At 51.0% G+C, this 27,500-nt stretch overlaps 2 protein-coding genes across 2 annotated transcripts; both read right to left on the bottom strand.

Annotated features, from left to right (window-relative positions):
- Positions 1–8,791: 8,791 nt before the first annotated feature.
- LOC144139641 (uncharacterized) lies at positions 8,792–14,334 on the bottom strand. Its single transcript, XM_077671937.1, has 4 exons — positions 14,250–14,334; positions 13,768–14,175; positions 13,451–13,680; positions 8,792–13,372 (listed from the first exon to the last, which is right to left on the bottom strand). Exons 1-4 carry the CDS (start codon positions 14,332–14,334, stop codon positions 9,191–9,193), a joined length of 4,905 nt encoding a protein of 1,634 aa, XP_077528063.1. The 3' UTR covers positions 8,792–9,190.
- A 174-nt stretch (positions 14,335–14,508) lies between these two features.
- On the bottom strand, positions 14,509–17,464 carry LOC144139640 (uncharacterized). The gene is made up of 2 exons (XM_077671935.1): positions 14,897–17,464; positions 14,509–14,673 (listed from the first exon to the last, which is right to left on the bottom strand). Exons 1-2 carry the CDS (start codon positions 17,462–17,464, stop codon positions 14,509–14,511), a joined length of 2,733 nt encoding a protein of 910 aa, XP_077528061.1.
- Positions 17,465–27,500: the final 10,036 nt, after the last annotated feature.

Here is a 27,500-nt window from a genome sequence, read left to right as displayed (position 1 = left end):
GGGCTTGGTTGGCCGGTCCGGGCTGATGCGTTTGGCGTTTGGCATTGTAAAAATACAGGAGGCGACACACACACACACACACACACACACACACACACACACACACACACACACACACACACACACACACACACACACACACCCCACACACACACACACACACACACAGCTTCGGTCGCTGGCTTGGCTTAGCTGCAAGCTTCGTTCGGACAGTCAGCGATGTTACGACGACGCAGAACTGTGTGAGGGCGACGTGCTAACCACTCGACGTATTTAAAAACGCAGGGGCAAAGAACTTGCTTCCTCGGTAACAAATTACTGTCCACAGAAGAGAGCAACCATGTATGGTTGTCGCGCTACTTGCCGCCGTGCAAAAAATAGCGCTCGCTAACTGTTTGCGTACGGCTGCGTACGTTATTCTGAAACTCTCTACCGTTCACAAGATATGGGTGCAGCCTGTGAGAACACGGGTGCATGCTGCTCGAGTGCGGCGCTGGTTTGTTCTGCGCCTTCCCATTCATCGCCACTGATAAAGCGACCTGAACCGGCGCGTTTTGTGCACGATTTCTGTATCGGTTTAAAATGTCTTTTTCACATGCCGCGGGTAGGTATTACCACCTCCGCAATATACGACCCGGCACCAGCGGGGCTAATTTTGAGACCGGTTTTTGGACGTGTTGCATCAAAGGGAACGAGTGCAGGATCCTCCCCGTGCGGCATCGAGTTCGCCCCCGATAAAAAGTCACGTGCCGCCGATAGCAACTGCAGCAACGTACACCGCGAAATGGTAAGGCCAGGCCGCACACATGCGGCCAGGTCTTTCGTTCGCTTTTCCAGCCGTAGCGGAGTGCGGGATCCATGGTGTCAACAAAGATAAAAAAGCCAAAAGAGCTTGCCCGTAGAAGACGGCAGTCTCAGGAGCGCAATAGTGGAAGTACGTCACCGGTGAGGAGCGCAGCGTGATGGGAGGGAAGGCTCGCGCGCCGTCAACAGTGCAGAAAAGGTTGGAAGGAGGAGGAAATGCGGCGCGACGATAATGCGCGGTTTTTGATTTACAATTTCTGAGCTAATACTCATCGCTTTAGGAAAATTCTTGCGGGACGAGCATGCTAAGACATTCCTTTATTTGGCTACATGTACACCCATGCATTGGCGGAAGGTATTTCAGGACCTCTTTAAGAGGCAGAGAACGGTTACTTAATTTTACGCCATTTATGTCCAAACTGAGGACGGTTCGTGGAGGGTTTTTCTAGGTCCTCAGAGTGATCTACTTTTCACATGCGCGACAGCTACAGGGCACCGACGTAGTTGTTTGGTCACGCGCAGATGACAAAAAAGTGAAGGTCTATCTTAGACGTACACAACCTAGCCATTACAGGCAGCTTCTTGGCCAGTCCCCCCATGGGTGTGCGCTATGATTCAACGGTACAAACCAACCAACCAACCAACAAACCAATCAACCGACCAACCAAGGATATGTTCATACTGCCTTCCGGATATCTTGTAGCACTTGTTGTCTGTCGGACCTGTATTACTGAGTGATGTCCTGAAAGGTGACAAGATTGATGAACGGCGTGACAGCCTAGGATGCCTAAAGATTGATTGCGCAGGCCTCCGGCGAGCAAAATTGTTGCCCGTCAGTGAGGAGTAGACAGGAGTCCAGATGAGGTTGGCTTTCTGTAAAGATTCACGCTAAGAGTCGCTTCAGCGTAGAGAAAATGATCCTTCTCCCAAAAAGCTTCTACAAGCCACTTGGCTGTATGTGAGAAATGATCGCCTGACCTTTCTACATTTTTTCGTGGACCCTTTGTTCCATCTTGGCCATTCTCGTAGCTGGAATGTTCCATGCGTTGACGCGGAGACGTTTTATAAGAGCTGGCTTTCAAAAACATTATTACGTCCAGCAAAGCATGGGTCTTGGGTGATCACTTCGCCACTACTCTGCATGCTAGAGGCTGTATGTGGGTGTGGCCACGGAACAGATTGTTTCACTTGTTCAGTGATCGAATAAGTTGCACAAAGCCCTTCCCCCCCTGTGATATTTTTGCAAATAGCGAATTAACGAACAGATCCGGGTATCGAAAAAATATAACCAACGCTTATCCGTGCGTTTATACTAATGCGAAAGCTCTAAATGTCCAGTGCAGTCTAAAAAGATATTGGCCTATCACACTTTGGAAAAGGATGAATTGCGAAGCTGGGCGCGATCCCCAAGGAAATGAAACAAAACGCATTTGTTCTTAGTTGCAATTTAGCTTACTCCTAGCCAATTGGCTCAATGAAACTTAGAAATAACGGAGCTTTATTGTAGCTGAGAAACATGCTGCTGTCTGTTTGGCTTCCGCGTCGGGGTACATTGCTGTCTGTGTAATACACCAACCCAAACCTTTCGACGAGCCAGGACCGTGGACAGGTCGCATATTGTCGTTTGACGCCATGTTGAAACCTCCCTCCAAGAAAACAGACATGTCATCATTAAAAGCTGCGCGTGCAGAACCCCTCTTACCCGTCCAAACCCGCCCATGCATAAACCGGCAACCGGTCATGTCCGCATGTGCATATGTAAGACATCGTAGGAATTGTCGCTCTGAAAGATTTTTAATATGAACGAGTATTATTGCCTCACTTCGGTGTCCTAAGCGGGCAAGCTGCTGTTCACCCGGGAGGGATTCGCAGCTACTCGACGATCTGAAACATGAGGCTGCAACCACGACGGCAGCGGCGGTTCGTTCTTTTCGCGCCTATTAATGCTCCTATTTGGGCCGACGCTTCTTCAATTCCCGCTCCTGTTCTTCCAAGTTAACGACATGCGTCGGTCCCATAGGGAGCTGACACCTGAAAAGCCTCGAGCTTGTGCCTGTTCGTTTTCCTCCCCCGTCGTAGGCATGCTACTTTCTGTGTAACACAACACAGACCCAAACCACTCGATGGCGGAGGACAGCAGACAGAATGCATTGAGCCGTGAGACCTCCACGTTTAAATATTCCAGCAGCTCAAAGGGCATGCCACCGTTGGCGGCATGAAGCCCAGCTGTGTGTGAACGCCCCCTCCCTTCCCCCCAACCAGTGCACGCATAAACACGAAGTGGGTGATGGGATCATACTTGGGCGTGAAATAAACGGGCAAAAATGTCGCTCGAAAAGCCTTTCGGGCTGAAAACGAATTATGGGCTCAGGCCGGCGCTTCAACCTGGAAAGTTGCTCTTGAGCCGGGAGGGATTGGCTGCTACTCGGCGAGGTGCAATTTTAGGCCGCAACGGCGGCGGAGACATGTTCGGCGGCTGTGGCTTTGGGCCGTTTTTATGCCTGTTCGCGGTTCTATTGATTCTCTGCGATCATCTTATAACAGCGCTCCCGCCGTTGTCAGCCGATTGAGGAACTTGGGAAAGAGGCAGTAGTAGTGAGGAGGGGATACCAGTTGTGAAAGAAGGGTCGGCGGTGGGAAGGAGGAGCCCCAGAAGAGGGGCGCCATGAAAAGCGGCTACATTGGACTGAAATCACGGGGGGGGGGGGGGGGGAAGGCGGTTGAGTTTAAACATATACTGCTTCGCCGTAAAAGGCTGGTTTTCACGCTGTCCGAAGTCTATAGGAGGCCATTAAAATATCCTCATTCGGCACGACGTGTCCGATAGCGCTCGCTACCGTAAAAAAACAGCAAGTAAAGAGGCGCACACATTGGTTTGAAACGACGAAGTGCGTTAAACTGGCCTCCTCACTGGCTGCAATTCGTCAATGGGGGTGCGAACAAAACACAGAAAAAGGAAGGCGGCGTTCTATGGAAAACTGAGAGCAGGGGTATGCGCCAGCCGGTCTTCAGGCCTGGCGCTTGGCTGTGATGCCCAACGTTGTGAAACGAAACCGCAGCTTTACGTAGAAAGATGTTCACGCTGGTTACACGTCGCTTTACTTAGCCATACGGACGCCGATGTTACGCTAAGGCGTGGAGCGAATAAAGGCGATTAGCCAAGACTCCTGCTAATAGTCACAGAGAGAAGAATGAGACACCCTTCGTGGTGACTCAGTAGCTAAAACATCGTGATGCTGAGCCGGAGGACGCGGGTGTGATTCCCGGCCGTGGCGACTGCTTTTAACATGAAAGCGGAAAGCATACACGCCCGTGTGTCTAGATTCTGCGGATGGTAAAGATCCCTAGGTGGTCAAAATTAAAGCGGAGCCCTTCACCACGACGCACCTCATCGACTGTGAAGCTTCGGCGCGGTAAACCTCATAAGTAACCAATCGGAAGAATCAGACGAAAAAAAGGGGAGACGACGATGGTGAAAATGGCAATTAGAGGACACGTGACTTGAGCAAAAGCCGCCCCAAACTTTCCGCAGCCACCGCTGCCTTACCTAGCGGCGCCGCTATCACAAGTGATATAGAGCGCCACGGCGCTGTGAGTGGCGCATCGACGCACTTCTTGTTTCGCTGCTGTCGATTCTGTTTTTGCCTGTGCCCAGGAACAGGAAGACGCCCATAATTACGCCAGATGCGTTCGGCAATGGGACATTATCGCCTTCCCATCCACCATTACGGCGAAATGCTTAGGTGTCTTCGGAATTTTTTTTATTAGTTTGTTTAGTGTTCGAGTTTGTATCCACGGATCTAAGAGAGTGAAAATTGGGGAAGGGATGGATGCTGACACAGGTATTTCATTAGTCAATGCCTTCCAGTGTGCCTGAGCTGGGCGATGCTGGCATTTCTCTCTATGCGCCCACGCTATATCCATATTAGCAGCTTTCCAACAGCGCTTAAACAGGCATTAGCCATTCTACATTACAAAATGGGATCACCAGCGAGGCTTTTCAGCACACGACATACAAGTGAAACCGAATTGATGTATATTATTGCCGTCGTTAAGTCCCGATAAACCGAGGTTGTCGAGTAATAGCTCGTTTTCGCGCCGAGACCGCACAGTGAATTGCCGGCATATTGTGCAGGGCGGGAAATCCAATCGCCTGATCTAGCTACACCGCCAGCACCACGACCAACACCGACACAAGTGTACATCAAGACCAAACCGGAAGCTGATCGGCGCAGGCGGCACTGTACGCGCCCAGTCGCAATGCACACGGATGGAGACACCGCCTCGTTGTACATTTTGTGTTATCACACGCCGTTTCTCTTCCCCTTTTCCACCTCTTCGCTTTGCCTAAATGCCAGATTGGCAAGGAGGAACGAGACGTTTCTTAGGTTCGACCTGTGGGAATAAGCTTCGCTTAAAAATAACAATGTGGAAGCAGTGTGCCGCATGTTTGTATTTTATTCATATGCAGGGAAGCCTCCTGGCCGATGCGCAAGTAAACAATTGACCTCTGGACTGTTATTTTAACGTCTGCCCGGCTGTTTATTTTATTCAAATACAATATTAGAGGATGCTCGTACAGTGAGGTTGAGATCGATGGGTACCGTTCGACTCTCGGTCCAATCAGTGAACCGCACTCTAAGTAAACCCATCTCGTCGCTTCTGTTCGTAAGAATATGCCTAGATATAACATGTATAGAGGATCTGAGTCCTTTCAACATATGCTGTTGCAAATGAAAATTAAAAGATATACACTGCACAAACAAAACCGAACACGTTCTCCAACACAGTACCGGTGTACTCCTTCGGGGTATCGGTGTTTGCACGCAAGTGCACGACGTTCTCGAGCTAAAGCTGTTGCTCGCACACGAAAAGTTTTATCCGTGGGGTAACGCGGTTCCTTAATGGCAAACAGAGTTGGTACCTTATCGCAAATTTTCCTACTCTTTGTACGACCGCAAACACGTGTGTGCTTCCGATGCACCTTTTCTTGTCCAAGCGTGGTCCCATGTTCCTCCGTTTCGTTAAAACAAAACACAAATGCCCCTAATCCATTGTAGTAACGGGGTTAGGTGGACAAATTACATGAATGGAAATCACAAAGCACGATTGCGCGGGAAGCAGTCCCATCAATGAACGAAAGAAACAAGATAGTTGCTTGTAATTTGGAATTCTACCTACTTCACAGGCACTATAGCTAAATGAAACTGATGGGCTGCAGCTTCGCACGGTGTGCAAACATTGGGCTGTTCGTTCCATATTGGCAGGAGCGCTTTAAGAGCATGGGCTTTTTGTTTGCATTGAAATTGCGACCGGTATAGATCCACGATACCTGCTGAGGCAATGCTTCGCACGGTTGTGCGGTCGGTTTAGAAGTGAAAACTTGAATAACATGTTCAGGTGTACTTTTGTACCCATACCCTCCAGTACAAACCAATGCGTTGACAGCAGAGAGGATTGCTGAGAACTGTACAGGGGAATAAATTAAAAACCATTAATGAAACTCGACCCCGTGAGCCCGCGCTGGTTTGAGCGCCCTTATAGAAGCACTCGTGTTGTAGCGCAGAAAAAGCAGGAAAGATTTTTGTCCATTTCTGTGGCTGTTTGCACACCGGAAACCCCGAAAACACGGCGACCCTGGTATATACAGCTTTACTGCAAATAGGGAGAAAGTGATTGGCGCCACCGCCAAACAGGATTATAGGACGGAGAACGTAGTGTCACTGTAGCACACGTCTTTTCACTGGGACTGCCATGTCGTGATAAATTTGAAGGTGATCACGGGGGCATCGATCAGCAGGTCCTTCAACCTACAAAGCTTCTGTTTTGAGAACTTTGGAGATAAAGGCAGCAGTACCTCCTTCTCCTTGTTGTCTCTTGCATGATACAACCCTGGTACAACCCCTAATATGACGCTGCAACGCGTTTCTTTGCCACCCCAGCGATCACCTTCAAATTGATCCCGACCTCACCTCAGCTTCAGCTACCTTCCCGGGAGAGGTGCCTGAACCTCGGTAATGGCGTAGACGTAAAGTCAATGGAATAACTCCTGGCGGCCCGCTGCCTTCTAGGTGGTGATGGGCTTAGCAAGACATGCGGATCGGTCGTCTTCTAATCAAGAAACTGGCACGATGGCCCGGACAAGGGCTGTCTACCCAATAAAGTTTTTTCCACACTCTCTCTAGTTGCTCCGGAGCCAGAAGATGCGAAAGATCACACTCTGGGGATTTAGTGGAAGCAGATTAAGAACAGAGCACGGTTCGCCACTCTTGGGCAGTCACAAAACCCCACCATCGCAAGCAATGGCTCCACAGCTGCATTTGAATAGTTTGAATTTCGTTCACTGTTTTTCTAAGGAATAAGGTGCTTCTTCAGCAAGGTCGGCATTGTATGTATAAACTAGCCCAAAACTTTCGACCGTAGCTGCACACATGCACTTAATTTCATATAGCGATGGGCGTCCACCAAAATGTTTACTATATATATATATATATATATATAGCGAATCAGAAAATGGGAAATGAGGGGCTCCATGAAATAAGACAGAAAATAAGGGTTGGCAGTCAAGAAAACCTCGGAAAGCAAAGGGGAGGTTGTGGTGAGTCATAGAAAGAGGTGAAGAATTTTTTGAGTCGAAAAGAAAGTGGTGAAAAAATGCCCGCCGGGTGGGATCCGAACCCACGACCTCCAGAATACCGGTCTGGTGCGATAACCACTACGCTACCAGCGGGGCTGTTTTCCCAGCACTTTCTCGGGTATTTATGTTAAGGTATTTTGTTTACCATTTTTTCACCACTTTCTTTTCGACTCAAAAAATTCTTCACCTCTTTCTATGACTCACCACAACCTCCCCTTTGCTTTCCGAGGTTTTCTTGACTGCCAACCCTTATTTTCTGTCTTATTTCATGGAGCCCCTCATTTTCCATTTTCTGATTCGCTACATGCTTAGCGAGGGCCTCTGTTCTGGCAGTCTTGGTGCTAAAGGAAGCTTAAGAGGGTTCAACGCTGGTCGACCACTCTCGACATGCCGTAGACACTCGAGTCACGGCCCGGGGGTTAAAAAGAAGGTCCCCTTCACCCCGAGTAGTCCGAGTGGCGCTGGCTACCACCCCCAAGTGCAGGAAACAAAAATACCTTAACATAAATACCCGAGAAAGTGCTGGGAAAACAGCCCCGCTGGTAGCGTAGTGGTTATCGCACCAGACCGGTATTCTGGAGGTCGTGGGTTCGGATCCCACCCGGCGGGCATTTTTTCACCACTTTCTTTTCGACTCAAAAAATTCTTCACCTCTTTCTATGACTCACCACAACCTCCCCTTTGCTTTCCGAGGTTTTCTTGACTGCCAACCCTTATTTTCTGTCTTATTTCATGGAGCCCCTCATTTCCCATTTTCTGATTCGCTACATGCTTAGCGAGGGCCTCTGTTCTGGCAGTCTTGGTGCCAAAGGAAGCTTAAGAGGGTTCAACGCTGGTCGACCACTCTCGACATGCCGTAGACACTCGAGTCACGGCCCGGGGGTGAAAAAGAAGGTCCCCTTCACCCCGAGTAGTCCGAGTGGCGCTGGCTACCACCCCCAAGTGCAGGAAACAAAAATACCTTAACATAAATACCCGAGAAAGTGCTGGGAAAACAGCCCCGCTGGTAGCGTAGTGGTTATCGCACCAGACCGGTATTCTGGAGGTCGTGGGTTCGGATCCCACCCGGCGGGCATTTTTTCACCACTTTCTTTTCGACTCAAAAAATTCTTCACCTCTTTCTATGACTCACCACAACCTTCCCTTTGCTTTCCGAGGTTTTCTTGACTGCCAACCCTTATATATATATATATATATATATATATATACATATATATATATATATATATATATATATATATATATATATATATATATATATATATATATATATATATATATATATATATATATATATATATAATGCTGAGGTAAGAGACGTACTCGGTACGTTTATTCAGTTGAGTTTATTTGTATCTTAAAAATACAAGGAATGGCTTTGTGTCCCAAAAAGGGGGCCATGTTCACAATAAATATGCGTTTCCTAGACAACTCTCTCTAATAGAAACAAGGCAACATCCATCAAAAGTCGAAGGTGCTGTAGCCTCCTGGACGAATGAGGGGGGAGGTGTGCACTAAAACATCACTCAGAATGCTTCCTACTTGTCCTCTAAAAAATGAGTGGAAGGCTACAGAGGACTAACTCGCTGCTTCTGACAAATGTTCCCCATAGTACATCAGCGAATGGGCTCTAAAATTTGTCCGTGTAAATAACAAATGATTGTCCACTCACGTTACTTCATTTGCCCCTTCTTTTAACATTCTCACGCGACAATATATTAGTTATACAAAAGCCACCACACATAAAGCTCACTTCTTTCTTCTGCGGAGAAGATCGAGGTACTTCACTTCCCAGCCGGCTTCATCGTCAAGGCCATTACCATACGCCAATGTCTGCCCAAGGCCAAGCCCCGAAGCGAAGAGCTTCTTGTAGCTGAGATCGAGTGACAGTGGATCCACGGCCGCAGCGGAAGCAGGGACAGCGTGGTCAACAAATGTAGCTCCCTCGTGGACGACAGAAGCAGCTGGAGCAGCATGTTGGACTAGCGTTGGAGCTTGAGCTGCGACCAGGGCGGCAGGGGCCTGCTGCACATAGGTGACAGGTGCCTGCTGAACCACGGGTGCGGGGGCTTGATGAACGAGAGTCTTAACATGAGCCAGCTGTTGGGTATCTTGCAGAAAGGCGGGACCGGCGAGAGTGTGGCCAAAGCCCAACCCTGCACCGAAGGTGGCCAGGGGAGCGGATAGTGCGGCCGACTTGTAGGCAACGACGGCTGGGGCCGCGGCAGGGGCAGCCACATGGTGGACAAGGGCGGGGGCTGGAGCTTGCGCCACAGTGAAGGCAGGACCGTAAGAAGCAGGGACAGATGGCGCAGAGACAATCTCCTTCACGTGGTGAACTGCGGGTTCTCCCTGCTGAACGAAAAGAGGAGCGGCAGGAGCAGAGACGGCCGGCGCAGAGACAATGTGCTTCACGTGATGAACTACGGGTGCGGCCTGCTGCACGTAAACGGGAGGTGCAGGAGCAGATACAGCTGGCGCAGAGACAATCTGCTTCACGTGGTGAACTACGGGTGCGGCTTGCTGAACGAAAACAGGAGCGGCAGGAGCAGAGAGAGCTGGTGCAGAGACAATCTGCTTCACGTGGTGAACTATGGGTGCGGCCTGCTGAATGAAAGCAGGAGCTGCCGGAGCAGAGAACTGGGGTGCTGGAACTAGGTGCTTGACGTGGTGTACCACGGGCGCAGGCTGTTGAACAACTGCTGGAGCTACCTGAGCAGCGTACGCTGGTGCAGATACCAGGTGCTTCACGTGATGAACGGCGGGCGCTGCTTGCTGAAAGATGGCTGTGGGAGCCGGTGCGGCGAAGGTGTGGCCGAAGCCAAGGCCAGCTCCGAAAGTGGCTAACGGAGCAGTGAGGGCAGCACTACGGTAGGCGATAACGCTTGAAGACTGAAGATGGTGGACGACAGGGTCATGGGGCAGTACGGCTGGTGCTTGAGTAGCTACAGCGAAAGCTGGTGGAGCAGCCGGGCCAGAGACGAAGTGCTTGACGTGGGGAACTGCAGGAGCGGCGAGGGTGTATCCCAAACCGAGGCCAGCACCGAACGTGGACAATGGAGCACCCAGAGCTGCGCTGCGGTAGGCGACTAGATTAGCCGCTGGAGCCGCGTGGACTAGAGCTTGTGCTGGCGCGTGAGCGAAAGCAGAGAATGTGGGAGCTGCAGCTACGGCTGGTGCAGCGGAGAATACTGCTGGAGCGGGGGCTACCGCTGGCGCGGACACAATGTGTTTGACGTGGTGAACAGCAGGGGCGGCTTGGACTACAGGTTGTGCCTGAACGTGAGCGACGGTAAGAGCTGGTGCTTGGGCAACCGCTGGAGCAGGCACAATTTGTTTGAAGTGGTGAACCTCAGGAGCAGCCTGGACTACAGCTTGTGCTGGACCGTGAGAAACCGTAATAGCTGGGGCTTGGGCGAACGCCGGTGCAGACACCAAGTGCTTGACGTGGCTAATTGCAGGCGCCTCTTGTAGAAGTGCGGGAGCCGCAGCGATCGTGTGTCCAAAACCGAGCCCGGCCCCGAACGTTGACACTGGAGCAGTCAGGGCAGCCGTGCGGTAAGCCAAGGCCGGAGCAGTGTGCTGCACGAAAGTGGGAGCAGCATGTTGGACCACTGCTGGTGCTGCTAGAGGACCAGCGAACGCAGGGCCGTGATGTACGAGAGCTGCGGGTTGCGGAGCCGATACGACATGTTTCACGTGGACCGAAGCGGGTGCAGCGGTGAATTCTGGTGCAGCCAGTGTATGACCAAACCCGAGTCCGGCTCCGAACATCGCCAGTGGCGCTGTGAGGGCGGCTGTGCGGTATGCAAGGGCTGGTGCTGCGTGCGGCACAAAGTTCCCGGCTGGACCAGGGCTGGTGATTGTTAGTCGAGGAACGTTAAATACTGGTGCCGCTGGGGCATGGTGGAGGACAGCTTGTGCAGGAGTGGAAAGCTGAAGCTGCGCTCCACCAAGGATGGGCGCTGCAGGATCTGCTAATGTGACACCAAGGCCGAGGCCAGCCCCAAACATAGCTAATGGTGCCTCGACAGCAGCAGTGCGGTAGGATAGAGCGGGTGCCTGGAGCGCCAGAGGACGGAACACGGCTGGAGTGGGAGCAGCCACAGTTACAGCTGGAGCAGCGTGGTGGACAACGGCAGGAGAAGCCGCTGGGACGAACTGTTTAACGTGTACTTGGGCTGCTGTGGATATTGCTGGAGCAGCCAGTGTCTGCGGGAACCCAAAACCTGCTCTTATGGTCGCTGCGGGTACAGTGTGGTGGACAAAAGTAGGAGCAGGGGCAGCAACGGGAACGCGTGGAACAGCGAAGGTTGGACTAGCATGGTGCACCACCGCTGGTGCTGGGGCAGAAACGAATTCCTTTACGTGCACTGGTGCTGGAGCACCAAAACTAGGAGCGGCAAAGGTGTGACCGAATCCGAGACCAGCTCCAAACATCGCCAATGGATCACCCAATGCTGCGTTACGGTAAGCGATTGCCGGTGCCGCATGTTGGACGAGAGCCGGCCCAGGCAGCGCAACTTGAGGTAAGCTAACGGCTGGTGCGGAAACTGCGAATCTAATGGCAGGAGCAGCGTGGTGGACATACGTAGGCGCTGGAGCAGAAACCGCGACACGCGGGAGAGCGAGTGCGGGGGCAGCATGGTGTACCAGAGTTGGTGTTGGTGCCGCAACAAATTGCTTTACATGCACTGGGCCAGGTGCACTGAAGGCGGCACCGGAGAGCGTGTGACCAAAGCCGAGCCCTGCTCCGAACATACCCAGTGGATCACCTAATGCTGCGGTACGGTAAGCGACAGCAGGTGCTGCATGGTGGACAAGAGCAGGACCAGGCAGGGCCACCTGACGGAAGCTGACAGCTGGTGTGGGAGCGGCGAACCTGACTGCAGGGGCAGCGTGGTGGACAAAAGTGGGCGCCTGGGCAGCTACCGTGACACGCGGTACCGCTAGTGCCGGAGCAGCATGCTGAACAACAGTCGGGGCTGGTGCCGCAACAAACTGCTTTACGTGCACCGGTGCTGGTGCACTGAACGCGGGACCGGCTAGCGTGTGACCGAAGCCGAGGCCTGCTCCGAACGTAGCCAGAGGAGCGCCGAGTGCGGCTGAACGGTAAGCGACAGCGGGTGCCGTATGGTGGACTAGAGCTGGTGCAGGCTGGATGACCTGTCGGAAGCTGACAGCTGGCCCTGGATCCGCGAACCTTATGGCAGGGGCAGCGTGGTGCACGAAAGTTGGTGCTGGGGCAGCAACCGTGACACGCGGGACCGCTAGTGCAGGAGCAGCATGCTGAACAACGGTTGGGGTAGGTGCCGCAACAAACTGCTTCACATGCACGGGTGCTGGTGCGCTGAAAGCGGGACCGACTAGCGTGTGACCGAAGCCTAGGCCTGCTCCGAACGTAGCCAGAGGAGCGCCGAGTGCGGCTGAACGGTAAGCGAAAGCAGGTGCTGTATGGTGGACTAGAGCAGGACCAGGCAGGGCCACCTGACGGAAGCTAACAGCTGGTGCGGGAGCGGAGAAGCTAACTGCAGGGGAAGCGTGGTGGACAAAAGTGGGCGCCTGGGCAGCTACCCTGACACGCGGTACTGCTAGTGCCGGAGCAGCATGCTGAACAACAGTCGGGGCTGGTGCCGCAACAAACTGCTTTACGTGCACTGGTGCTGGTGCACTGAACGCGGGACCGGCTAGCGTGTGACCGAAGCCTAGGCCTGCTCCGAACGTAGCCAGAGGAGCGCCGAGTGCGGCTGAACGGTAAGCGACAGCGGGTGCCGCATGGTGGACTAGAGCGGGTGCAGGCTGGACGATCTGTCGGAAGCTGACAGCTGGCCCTGGATCCGCGAACCTTACCGCTGGGGCAGCGTGGTGCACGAAAGTAGGTGCTGGGGCAGAAATCGTGACACGCTGGATCGCTGGTGACGGAGCAGCCAGCTGAACAACGGTTGGGGCTGGTGCCGCAACAAACTGCTTTAGATGCACGGGTGCTGGTGCGCTGAAAGCTGGACCAGCTAGCGTGTAACCGAAGCCTAGGCCTGCTCCGAACGTAGCCAGAGGAGCACTTACTGCGGCTGTGCGGTAAGCGACAGCAGGTGCTGCTTGGTGTACTAGAGCGGAACCAGGCACAGCCACCTGACGGAAACTGACAGCTGGTGCCGGAGCCGCGAACCTAACGGCCGGGGCAGCATGGTGAACAAAAGTAGGCGCCGGGGCAGCAACCGCGACACGCGGGATCGGGAGGGCTGGTGCAGCATGCTGTAGGACCGTCGGAGCTGGTGCCGTAACAAACTGCTTCACATGCACTGCAGCTGGTGCACTAAAAGCGGGACCGGCTAGCGTGTGACCTAAGCCGAGGCCTGCTCCAAACGTAGCCAGAGGAGCACCTAGAGCGGCTGTGCGGTAAGCGACAGCAGGTGCTGCATGGTGGACAAAAGCAGAACCAGGCAGGGCTACCTGACGGAAGCTGACAGCTGGTGCGGGAGCGGTGAACCTAACAGCAGGGGCAGCGTGGTGGACGAAAGTAGGCGCTGGGGCAGCAACCGTGACACGCGGGACGGGGAGCACCGGAGCAGCATGCTGCACGACCGTCGGAGCTGGTGCCGTAAGAAACTGCTTTACGTGCACTGGAGCTGGTGCACTGAATGCGGGACCGGCTAGAGTGTGACCGAAGCCGAGGCCTGCTCCGAACGTAGCCAGAGGAGCACCTAGAGCGGCTGTGCGGTAAGCGACAGCAGGTGCTGCGTGGTGGACAAAAGCAGGACCAGGCAGGGCTACCTGACGGAAGCTGACAGCTGGTGCGGGAGCGGTGAACCTAACAGCAGGGGCAGCGTGGTGGACGAAAGTAGGCGCTGGGGTAGCAACTGTGACACGCGGGACGGGGAGCGCCGGAGCAGCATGCTGCAAGACCGTCGGAGCTGGTGCCGTAAGAAACTGCTTTACGTGCACTGGAGCTGGTGCACTGAAAGCGGGACCGGCTAGCGTGTGACCGAAGCCGAGGCCTGCTCCGAACGTAGCCAGAGGAGCACCTACTGCGGCTGTGCGGTAAGCGACAGCAGGTGCTGCATGGTGGACTAGAGCTGGACCAGGCAGTGCCACCTGACGGAAGCTGACAGCTGGTGCGGGAGCGGCGAAGCTAACTGCAGGGGCTGCATGGTGGACGAAATTAGGCGCTGGGGCAGCAACCGTGACACGTGGGACCGGGAGTGCCGGAGCAGCATGCTGAACAACGGTTTGGGCTGGGGCCGCAAAAAACTGCTTTACGTGCACTGGTGCTGATGCACTGTACGCGGGACCCGCAAGCGTGTGACCAAAGCCGAGGCCTGCTCCGAACATAGCCAGAGGAGCGCCGAGTGCAGCTGAACGGTAAGCGACAGCGGGTGCCGCATGCTGGACGATAGCGGGGGCAGGCTGGACGACCTGTCGGAAGCTGACAGCTGGCCCTGGGTCCGCGAACCTTACGACAGGGGCAGGGTGGTGGACGAAAGTAGGCGCTGGTGCAGCAAATGAGACACGCGGGACCGCTAGTGCCGGAGCAGCGTGCTGAACAACGGTTTGAGCTGGTGCCGCAAAAAATTGTTTTACGTGCGGTGGTGCTGGTGCACTGAAAGCGGGACCGGCTAGCGTGTGACCGAAGCCGAGGCCTGCTCCGAATGTAGCCAGAGGAGCACCAAGTGCAGCTGTACGGTAAGCGACAGCATGTGCTGGATGGTGGACTAGAGCAGCACCAGGGAGAGCCACCTGACGGAAACTGACAGTTGGTGCCGGAGCCGCGAACCTAAGGGCCGGGGCAGAATGGTGGACAAAAGTAGGCGCCGTGGCAGCAACCGTGACACGCGGGACCGGGAGTGCCGCAGCAGCACGCTGAACGACTGTCGGGGCTGGTGCCGCAACAAACTGCTTTACGTGCACTGGTGCTGGTGCGCTGAAAGCGGGACCAGCTAGTGTGTGGCCAAAGCCAAGGCCTGCTCCGTACGTAGCCAGAGGAGCACCGAGTGCGGCTGTCCGGTAAGCGATAGCAGGTGCCGCCTGATGGAGTAGGGCAGGTGCAGGCTGGACGACCTGACGGAAGCTTACAGCTGGTACCGGTGCCGCGAACCTAACCGCCGGTGCAGCATGTTGGACAAAAGTAGGCGCTGGGGCAGCAACCGTGACACGCGGAACCGGGAGTGCGGGAGCAGCATGCTGCACGACTGTCGGGGCTGGTGCCGCAACAAATTGCTTTACGTGCACTTGTGGTGGTGCACTGAAAGCAGGACCTGCGAGCGTGTGACCGAAGCCGAGGCCTGCTCCGTACGTAGCCAGAGGTGCTCCCAGTGCGGCTGTCGGGGCCGGGGCGGCAACCAGATGCTTTACATGCACTGGTGCTGAAGCAGGGAAGGTGGGTGCAGCCAACGTGTGCCCGAAACCGAGACCAGCTCCGAAGGTGGCCAGCGGAGCGGCCACTGCGGCTGTACGATAAGACACCGCTGGAGCAGGAAGAGCAACCTGACGGAAAGAGAAGGCTGGCCCTGAAGGCTGAACTAACGCTGGAGCGGGGGCCGGAGCAGAAACAATATGCTTAACGTGCACAGGCTGGTGAAGGAGTGCTGGAGCTGGGGCAGGGGCTTGCAGCGCTACCTGTCTAAATAGTGGTCTGGGTTGGATGATGGTTGGTGCTGGAGCAGCTACAGGAACCTGTCCAAAGACAGGTGCCCGTTGAGCGAAAGTGGGCGCAGGGGCAGCAACCAAGTGTTTCACGTGAACAGGATCCTGCTGGACGAGTAGAGGAGCCGGAGCGGAGACAACCTGTCTTAGAACGGGTGCCTGGCGAACGAAAGTAGGTGCGGAAACAAACTGCCTAACTGGACCTGGAGCTTGTTGATATAGAGAGGGCGCCGGGGCAGCTACTACTTGCCTTACAATCGGAGCTTGCTGAACGAAAGTCGGTGCAGGAGCGGTAACAAACTGCTTCACGTGAACGGGAGGCTGGTGCACGAGGGCAGGGGCGGGCGCAGACGCCACCTGCCTTACGACTGGTGCTTGATGCACGAAAGTTGGAGCTGGTGCGGAAAGAAACTGCTTCACGTGGACAGGAGCCTGATGCACTACGGCAGGCGCGGGAGCTGCTAGGACCTGCCTTAAGACCGGAGCCTGGTGGACAAACGCAGGTCCTGGAGCGGAAACAATTTGCTTGACGTGAACGGGAGCCTGTTGAACGACGGCTGAAGCAGGAGCTGCTAAGACCTGCCTTAAGACGGGTGCCTGGTGGAAGAACGCCGGTCCAGGAGCGGAAACGATTTGCTTGATGTGAATGGGAGCCTGTTGAGCGACGGATGGCGCAGGAGCTGCTAAGAGTTGCCTTAAGCCGGGCGCCTGGTGGACGAACGCTGGTCCAGGAGCTGAAACGATTTGCTTGATGTGAACGGGAGCCTGCTGAACGACGGCTGGCGCAGGAGCTGCTAAGACCTGCCTTAAGACAGGAGCCTGGTGGACGAATGCAGGTCCAGGAGCGGAAACGATGTGCTTGACATGAACGGGAGCCTGTTGAACAGCGGCTGGTGCTGGGGCCGGAAGGCTCAATGTGCGAAACAGTGGAGCTGCCGGGGCATGATGAACGAGATGCTTCACGTGAACGCCAACTCCTCCGGGGGCTGCTCCATACAGACTCTGCCCAACTGCGGCCACAGAAGCCTGACCGGCGAAGCCGACGCCTCCGAGGAGTCCGTTGAAACTAACGGGTGCCGCATGGTGAACGAGCGTCGGGGCCGGTGCGGAAACAGCTACTTGCCGATACGAAACCGAAGGCCTGACCTGCTGGACAATTGTCGGGGCAGCTTGATGAACTACGGTTGTAGCAGGTGCGGCAGCGACAGCAACTGGGGCTTGTTGGACGAATGAGGCCGCGGGGGCCTGTCGGTATGCAAGCCGTGCCGGGTATGCGGTGCCAACGGAGACGCCGGCTGGCTGGAGAACTGCGGCGCCACCCCCGTGCAAGAAGCCAGCAAAGGCGCTGCTGGCCAAGCCCAGGAGCGCGACGATGCACTGCATAGAAAAAATATTGGTTCCTAAATACGAGAGCTAAAATTAAAAAAAAAACATGCGAATATTTCTGCCAACAGCGTCTTAAAGCACCGGGGCACCTAGCTGGAAATGACCGCTTTGTGTGCTCCTTTTTACATCGCGTGTACTGCTTCTGTGCACATTGCTGTTGATTCATTCATTTATGGTCGGGAAGCACACAATCCGCCATGCACACAGAAACAGTGGCAGAGTCGTACAGTACGCTCGACTTGTCTCTGACATGTTTCTGTACTTCCAGATTTCCGCCACTATGACCCTAAGTAAATTAAGTGGGCGGCTGCGGCCCAGTGAATATAATTTCGACTGTTTCGTAACATTTGTTTCAGGAGTTTGTGTCTACACTTTCCAGGTGCGACCAGTTCAACAAGCTGATTGCTATAATCAGGTGTTTTGCACACTATACAAGTTATTTAATATTTCAACACTTACAAGGCTCACCCGGGGTGGTTGTGACATAAGACATTGCTTGGGGGAGCCAGACAACGTACGCGTATTCTAGAATTGGGCACACAAACGTCGGATAAAGTAACTTGGCATGCAACGGTTAAAGGCGCCCACGCCGTTCAAGGTATAACTTCCGCAGAGAAGTTCGTATGACGATGCCGACTTTTAAATGTAAATTGAGGTTGGACGCTGGAGTATTCCACAATATTTTTGGTTAGCTTTAGTAAGCATTGTGTCGTCACGAATAAACAAAATTTGTAAAGGTATGACGATTCTACTGGGTGTAATTGTCATGGACTGATTTTTTTTATTATTGGACATTTTTCACCACTTTCCGTTACATTTCGTAATCGTTATTGAAAATGCGTACGGAATGCGTAGTCTGAAAAAATTTTCGTGTTACTTTCTACGGGGAAAGTAATGTCGGTAGTAAAATTAACAATAGCGAAGGTCCGGAGACTGATCCTTGAGGGATCCCTGAGCTGATGGGAGCTTTATTCGATTGTGCGTTTTACAAACTCTGTATTGAGGTCTTTGTGATTGGAAGAGTTTTATCCATCGTGTAATTAGTTCATCACGGGTTGCCTCCCTCAGCTGACATATTGGCTTGGTATGTAATGTAATGTAATGCAGTATCAAAAGCAGAGTTTTGTGCAAGATCATGTACTACTTGTACCAACTAGGCGATGGTTGGTGATAGCCTTCGGAAACCATACTCAAGGTGCCCAAACAGTTTTCGTTTTCCAGACGGTAGGCTAGGCGCTTTAGTACGGCGCGTTCCGTGGTTTTGCGATATGTACTGATGAGGAAAATCGGTCTCTTGTAAGAACGTCTGCCATTGCTGATTGTTTGAATAGCTACCACTCTGGCTCTTCTGCAGTTGTCCTGAAACTGTACAATGGAAAACGTTTTTCCTGATATAATTCAAACGTATGGCCTCGCGTGTTTGCGTGTTTTTGTTATGTTCTAGAGAATATTTCGGACTACTGTCTGGGTCATTTCTTTTTGAGGTCAAGGTTGCATAATCGGTTAAGTCGGCCATGAAGACAAAGTTCGGGTCATGTTCATTCAAAAACGTTTCCATCCAGATAACAATAACGCCAATTTTATCCAAAGTTCAAACAAATAAGCCAGGCATTAAACAAAACACAAGAAGCGGCGATTCTTCCCTCCCTCCCCCCCGTCAATTAGCGGTGATTTTTCTATTACATCACAGAATATTGTTTTTGCGATTTGCGGCAGCTGATCTACTCCACTGCCCAGAAGCCTGACTGGGTGATTATAGCAGCGGACCTATTTATTTTTGATAGTATCACTTCAATGCGAACATGTAGATAAACAACTGATAAAAATGTTTTACGTACCTCTGGCCCTGAATACATCACCGGTGCCCATATTACTTCATTGCTGCGCAAAACCTGAACTTTTTCTATTATCCTTGCATTTTGTGTTCAATAAGCGTCTTTCGTGGCTTTAACGGACGTGTGTTATTTGCCAAAAGCTAGTGGTTTCAAATGAAAGAAAATAGTATTTTGTCTTCATGTCCCCTATCACGAGACCGGCGGCCGTGATGTTTACCGGTTACATTGACGAATTCTTCTGTCTGATTAATATAAAGAGAGCACCTTTATTTGATACAAACACACAATGAATGTAGTCGTTACATTTATTTGCTTTGGCTGTTTTTTATGCCAACGCTAGCACAGAAGCCGTGGATAGGGGGGTGGACGGAAGTGTCTGCAAAATCGCTCCGCATTGTCGGCGATAAATAGAAGCAGTGTTTCGCTAAAATTCCGCTGTTAAGCTCTATTCACTTGGCCTCTTAATTCATTTACGGCACACGTCAGCCTACCGCATTGCGATGGGCTAGAAAGAAATCAAACGTGCCCTGATGCAGCGCAGTTCCCCGGCTGATACATAATTATACCAAACTCTCTTGTGGTTGATTTATCAGCGTAGCTGTTTGACACAGGCTTAAGTTGTCCAGCGTGAACAGAAAACGTCCAATTGGAAAGCATAAAACGATTGCCATGGAGAGAATAGAACATGGGTCCCTCGCGTTATGAAACCGACGTATACACGATTGAGCTTTCGTCGCATTCTGGCGGCAGAGCATTATTTCCTTTGGATTATTTGTAGCGTTGTCTGTGAACAGCCTGGTCCACGACTAAGGGAGAGAGGCCGCCAACTCTGCGGTTTCTCCAGACTTGCACCACAAGTGCAAGCTACGACAATTCTTTTCACGCGCGTACAAGTTTCTTGTCGCTGGTCGCAAAGTCCGAAAAATGTCACCGAGAGTACGTGGGTAATGACTGTTCCTCCGCGCAAGTGGCTTGCGGTTGGGCGATTTGGCAGTGCTGCGCGCAATTTTCAAAAAACGCGCCACACCTGAAGTAATCTTACTTCGTGGTTTTATTATTACGTGTAACAAACACCGATACCACGAAATCTTGCTGAAGCTGGACAGTGAGGTGTTTTCTTCCACGCCGTGATTTTATAATACTGATTTTTGTGGTAAATGTATCATCGAAGCTCGTCCCGCGAAGTAACACACGGAAGTAAAGTTGCGTCTGACACATCAACTCGCCCTAAAGTCTTCTATGTTATATTGCTATGGCAGAATCAAAACTTTCTATTTTCGATTAGGTTGGCTCTAGTGAGGTAATTTATCATTTTTGAGCACCGAAAATTCGCCTTAAACGAGCATTTTAACCAGTTTGATGCATATAAAGGTAATTTGATGTGTCACACTTTTGTCGGGTTATTTCCGGAAGAACTGCCACAGCGATGATTGCTGGAAATACCATTGGAAGAAATACCATTCCCATTTTCTCATAATTTGGAAAAAAAACAGCCGGTAATAAAAAGCAAAAAGCATAAGAAATCGAGCATTTGCTTTGTTTTCTTAATAAACAGAGGATCTCAATAGGGGATCGCAAGTTCAACCGTAGTGAACGGGCGATATTGCGATAGGAAAAAAGCAGGGTGTCGAACCGGAACCGAACCGAACCGAAAACCGGAACCGAACCGGTATTTTTGCCGGAACTGAACCCGAACCCGAACCATTATTTTTTGAGCCGGCTGAACCCGAACCGGAACTGAACCGAAAAAAGAAATAACGGTTTCCGGTTCTCGACAAAACGGTTCGACCATCCCGTTATTGATAACGGGTGGTAAGTGTCATTAGGGACTTCTTTCTTTCACGCGCCATCAACTTCGCAATCTCTCGCTCACTTTTACCCGTTCAATGAATCAAAACGCTCCGAACACGCTCATCACGGTCACAACATGGTGACAATTTGATTACTTGATTGATTGTGAGGTTTGTTAATGCGCCGACGCAAGGCAGACGATGAGGCGCGCCGTAGTGGAGGGCTCAGGATTAATTTTGACCACCTGGGGATCTTTAATGTGCGCTGAAATCTCGTACACACGGACGTTTTCGCTTTTCGCCTCCATCAGAAAAGCGGCCGCCGCGGCCGGAAATCGAACCCGCGTCTTTCGGCTCAGCAGCACAACGCCATAGCCACAACATGGTGAAACGACTGCACACCAGTATAGCAATTAAGGCTCCTAATTGCAATGGTATGTTGCTGATGGTCGAGCAAGCAGGGTGCAAGGCTGGGAAGAAGAAATGTCAAACTCTTGGCAGCCTGCACGATGTTAGAAGCACCGAATGCACCCTTCCCGCGGTCGCCGGTGCGCCTGCCACCACGCCCCCACAAGGGGCCTTAAAAGGCTCAATAAAACGTTTGTCGCTCTCTCTTTCTCCCTCATTGGGACAGTGCAAGTGCAATCAGTCCACGAGATTGTTGCACTGTGTACCAGCCAAGGTTCAAGCCCTACATTTGCCTATGCCTATTTACAGCAGCTAAAGTGTGTTGAAATTTTGGCTTTTAGGTACATGCATAATCACAAGAATTAAAACAGCGTCACTAACGGGACACACGAAGAAAGGGACGCACATATGTTTGTTATTGGTTCGAGACATCGGCTTTATACAAGCGAGGCGAACCTCACGAAACGAGGAAGAGGGGAAAATAGGGCGAAGGGGCCGGAGAAATAAGATTCTTAAACGTACTGCACGGGGAAAGAGAACATTGATTGATTATGAGGTTTAACGCGCCGACGCTACACAGGTGATGAGGCGCGGCCCAGTGGAAGGCTCCGGATGAATTTTGAACACCTGGGGATCTTTAGCGAGCGCCGAAACCTCGAACACACGGGCGTTTTCGCTTTTCGCTTCCATCAGAAAAGCGGCCGCCACGGCCGGGAATGGAAACCGCGTTTTTGAGGCTTAGCAGCACGACGTCTTAGCCACTGAGCCACCGCGGCGGGTGAGGTAAGCGAAGATACGTGTCTATTCGAAATTCTAGAGACTGTGTTCTTTCGAATTGACAGGTGTGCCCAGCGTTGGGCACTGTACGTTTGGTTTCGCTGATTTCCACTAGCGTCTTTGGTAGTCTCTTGTACAGGTAAAGCTGCTCTTCACAGGCGAATAAAACGCCATGTTGTGTGCGCGGGCGTGTGTTTGCGCGCTTTACGTGGAAGTTTTCTTTGTTGATTGTTTTGCAGGCAGCATTCGCTCTTGATTGTCGCAGTAAGCCCGATAACGAAGGGGCCGCAGCCCCTGGTCAGCGATATTTTTCCGCCGCGTCATCTTACATGCTTGGCCAAGGATCCTAAATGGACCATGAAAACAAAGCCCTACCTTGCCTTATTTGAAAGATCTGCCTTTGGTGACTCGTTAAGGAAGTTGTTTTTACAAGAAGTGGTGAGAAACACCGAAAAAACTTTCAAATTTTCTGCCACCCAGCATCAGCAGTGACGTAACAAGGAAGTAATTCAAGCAAAATGGGCAATGTCTTAAGTCATTATTAGCATCTAAGCAGTACAATAAAACGACGCAAGGGGCACCAAAAAATAACACACTCATGTCTCTTGGCGGCGGCTTTGTGTAGTCTCTAGGATGACAGTAGGGGGGTGAAAAAGAGGCTGGTACATTTTCTGTTACACCTGGCCAATATTTTCAAATTTGACAGTAGTATTGCAGCTCATTTTCAAAAAACCACTACTTCGAGTGAAGAAAAAAAGTACTTCAGTTTTGATGAATTTAAAGTATACAAAACTGATTTTTCACGCCTTGCTAATAATTCAGTTCTGAACCGGTTCACGAACCGGTTCAACACTCCGAACCGGTTCGCGAACCGGTTCGTGGATAGAATTAGTCGAACCGGAACTGAACCGGAACAAAATAAATTTACCTGAACCCGAACCGTAACCGAACCCGTATTTTTTGCGGTTCGACACACTGGAAAAAAGGGAGTCTCAAGAGGAATTGATATCAGCTTTGATTCCGGCCAAATAAAAGCACTCAATAAACTGCTGATGCCGGCTCACTGATATGTAAATACGAATAAATGCTTTGAGCTCCAGATTACCGAACCAGATTACCAGAGGTGAAGACAGCAGACATTGTATGACAGGAAGTGAATGCGAAGCCAAGAAAAACAAACAAAAAAAAACATGTAGGTTGATATCGCACGACCACTTGCAGAAGTAGAACACCTAACCATATTTGAAACAATTCTCTCAATGTATCCTTTTTGCTCTTGTGTTTTGTTATATATATATATATATATATATATATATATATATATATATATATATATCAAATGTCCCATTGAGATATGTTGGGTCGATATCAGTTCACAAGGTCGCCCTACATTTAGAAGCGATTCTTAAAATAATATTTGGCCGACCAAAGAATGGAAGTGTTTTGAGATATCTGGAGCAATCGCAAGTCAATTGCCCTCGATAAAAATGTCCATGAATTTGTTCCCTAACACTTATCGAAATTGTAAAAACCTAGTACTCAATAAATTATGAAAATGGGGAGGATTTTTTGCGCCTTATTTTTTATTACAATCAGTCGGGGTGTACTAATCATAGTTAAGAAAGTTAAGTACCTCTTTATATCTGTGCAACGGAAATAAGCAATTATTCACGGCACACGTGTGCCTATGATTCAATCTTTTCCTTGAATAAGCATTGTTTGCAGAAACGCATTTCTATTGAGGCAGTTGCTTATTCAAATAGCGCAGAGAAGACGTTAAGCCTGTGAAGTTGCTTTCACCGAACTGTACTTCTCCGCCGTCGGGATGGCCGGCAGCGATTACACCGACCCCTGAGGGGCTGAAGAGACTATAAAGATGCGCTTTGCTGGCGACGAAATATTTGCTTAAAAGAAGCCTGCTTTCCACCAAGCTCACACGACTGGACGATCGACAGTTCATGGTCGAGGCTGTTCTAGGAGATCCATCCCTATCATTGACTTCAACGCCGACCAAATCTCATCTAGTAGTAAAGATTCTCCCGAACGAATATAGTGCCTAACAAGAGACTAGAGTGTGGTCATTCTTCCGTTCTAGTCTCCTTTCTTTTGACATACCTCCTTTGTCCCCTGATTCTCACTCATATCGGATAGGGTAGCCCACTGGAGGGGATATTTTGTTCTGAGATAGACACTAGCCCGGCAATTCGGGTGCACTGTAAAACGTTAAATAAATATATAAATATATCGCACTCCACCTCTAAACATATTTAAAAGATACCAGACAACTTTATGTACGAAAAAAAGACGAAAATGAAGCGAATATTACGTTTTACTATAAAACATCGAGGGTCTTGGAAAAATATCGGCATTGCCCGGGCTCCACTGGACTGAGGAGCCACAACAGGGATGCTCTCGGTAAATAACTGAGAATGTTGGCAAATAAATTAAAATGAGTGCTTCAAGAAATACACTATCTGGCGCTGGTTGCGCACTGGAAAGGCCGGGCGTGTACCCACAAAGGAAAGAAATTGCGCCAACCGGCTCTAAACCTGGCTAAACTCCCGACCGTTCCGTTCGCTTTCCTCCTTTTCCCATAGAGCCCTCGCGAAAATTTATTCGATAAACCTTCTGTAAAAATGCAAACTTCTGGAAAATTTTCGAAAGAAGACAACCCAGGCTAAGGTAAGGGTTCGCGGAGACGTTCGCGCGACCAATGCTGGAAATATAATTCGGAAGATGTGGTCAACAAGACGGAGATTTAGTATGGTGCCAAGAGGACGCATGACAAGTCGCACACACGGGTAATACCCGTCGCATACAAGTGAGGACTCTGAGCACCGTCGCACTCAACTCTTGTAGGGTGCGTAACAGTTCACCCAAAACTGCCTTCTTTGTCGTCGACCGTTTCGTCGAGGAACACCTTGAAGCAGCGTAATCCAGCGGGGACGTCGATCACCGCGACTAATAATCCTCAGAAGGTCGGTGCCTTGACGAGCCAACTTTTCGGATTTCGCGAAGGGATGAGAAATTGGATCGCAGAGCGGGGCGTGGTCGCATATTGTACTCACGAAAATCTGCATCCTGAGTGTTGCGGCTGGTCCGCTGTCCCAACCTTGCGGTGGAGGCAACTTCGCGGATGGCCTCTGATCCCTTTACCTTCACTTTTATATACCGGCTTGAAATCAAGTGCTACGATCGCGGGGGGCCCTCCTCGCTTAGCGGAACGCATTCGCCTCCGACCGACGAAGCAAGGGTTCCCTGCAGTCGCTTCTTGAGCCACCCTTTTTTTCTCTCCACGGTTTTCCCCCGCCCATGTATCCGGAAAGATCGGCGGCGACGAAAACTTTGTCGCACCGGAGGATCGTCCTCAACATCGCCGGCACGGCCGTTCCGGCGCGAGCGTGCGCCTCCCCGCTTCACCGCTTGCTAATCCAAATGGGAGGGGGGGTGATAAGGCGCGGAATTCTAAGATCTTCCCGACTTCTTTAGCTTCAAGGAGCCTGGAGCGTACGCTGAGAGACTTAATTCGGCAATTCCAGGAGCCTCCTTCAACCGTCCTAGCTCGCTCTTTCTGCGAATGCGCAAACGCGTGGGGTGACTCGTTTAAACTCCTCTGTTCTCTTTCCGGAAACAGAGCACTCGGAGGAAGGAAGGGGTCATCTGTCCGCGTAATCATATCACTTGGAGCTCGACAGAGAGAGGAGCGTCAAAGGATTACCCTCGCCCCCCCGTGGTGTCGTCAAACTCATGCGAATGGGTTGGTTAACCACCCCTACGCTGCGACCTTGCGGTGCCGAAGAATCGAGGTTAAAGAGTCAGCCAAGGCAGAGAGAAAGCGAAAAAGGTCCGGTGCCGTCGCCGCCTTCGACAGCGACCCAGCGTGTTTAAACACCCTCTGGAATAACAAGCGTTCACTGGTGTTCAGGTGGAACAAAAAGAGGTAGAACAAGGGGAATACTGACATTGTGTACAAGCATGTGTCTAAAAAGGCTGCATAACAGAGTTGTTCCACTTCGCACTGACTTCGCCTGTATATTCGGTTATTTTAACTCATATTTTTTTTAGAAGTCACTAGACGGCCGTACGGTCCTGCTGACTGGAAGGTCGGGAAGGTGGTGCGCATCCATAGGTCCGGTGAAAAAGACTTGCCTATAATTACCGACCCATATCGTTAGCCAGCATCATATGTAAAATCTTAGAACATATCTTGTACTCCCACTTATTAACTTTTCTTGAAAATAATTCCTTTTTTCGCGTAATGAGCACGGTTTCAGGAAGACTTTCTCTAAACGAAACGCAGTTATTTTGTGTCGCTCCTCAACTTAATCTTCTTGACCGCCGTTAATGCACAGATTGCCTTTTTCTTGATTTTTGAAAGCTTCCGATAAAGTACGTCATAAATTCCCTCACTTTAAACTTAGCCAAATTAACATAGACAGTAACATGTTTTTATGGACAGAAATATTTCTTACGAACCACTCATAATATGTAGTGACCAAGAATCGTCTCCCAGCGCTTTCGCTCCGTGCCACAAGGCTCGGTATTAGGCCCCCTTCTCTTTTTTATGTACGTAATATGTAGTGACCAAGAATCATCTCCCAGCGTTTTTCCCTCCGTGCCGCAAGGCTCGGTATTAGGCCCCCTTCTCTTTTTTATGTATATTAATGGTAAACCTGATTGCGTTTCGTCTAGTATTAACCTGTTTGCTGATCATTGCGTTATTTTTAGCGAAATAATTTACGATAACAACCCTAACATGCTTTAAAAGGATATTGACGCGGTATCCGCATGGTGTAGGAAGTGGCACATGTAACTAAGCACTACTAAATGTCAAAATATGCGTGTCTCGCGGAATTCATATTCTCCCGCCCTTTCTCATCTCAACAATGTACAGCTCGAAGTCGTAACGTCATACCGCTACTTAGGGGTTCACATAACTTCGTCGCTTTCATGTTAACTGCATTTTGAAAAAATAATTAACGACGCCAACCGCATGCTTGGATACCTTCGCCGTAACTTTTCATCTGCTCCTATTTCCATTAAACACAATTTTGGAAAGATCTGAATTAGAATACCCTGCACCAATATGGGATTCTGGCACTGAAATATTAATCAAATCTCTCCAACTCGTTCAAAACAACGCGGCACGATTTATTACAGGCAATTACAGTAGAGCATCCAGTGTAACATTCATGAAAACACTTTGCAGTTGCCTCAGCTCGC

The sequence above is a fragment of the Haemaphysalis longicornis genome, unplaced genomic scaffold, assembly GCF_048455015.1.
Source record: "Haemaphysalis longicornis isolate Haplotype H1 unplaced genomic scaffold, Haemaphysalis longicornis Haplotype H1 scaffold_5, whole genome shotgun sequence".
In the NCBI taxonomy this organism is placed as follows: domain Eukaryota; kingdom Metazoa; phylum Arthropoda; class Arachnida; order Ixodida; family Ixodidae; genus Haemaphysalis; species Haemaphysalis longicornis.
This window is presented reverse-complemented; position numbering and strand designations above follow the sequence as displayed.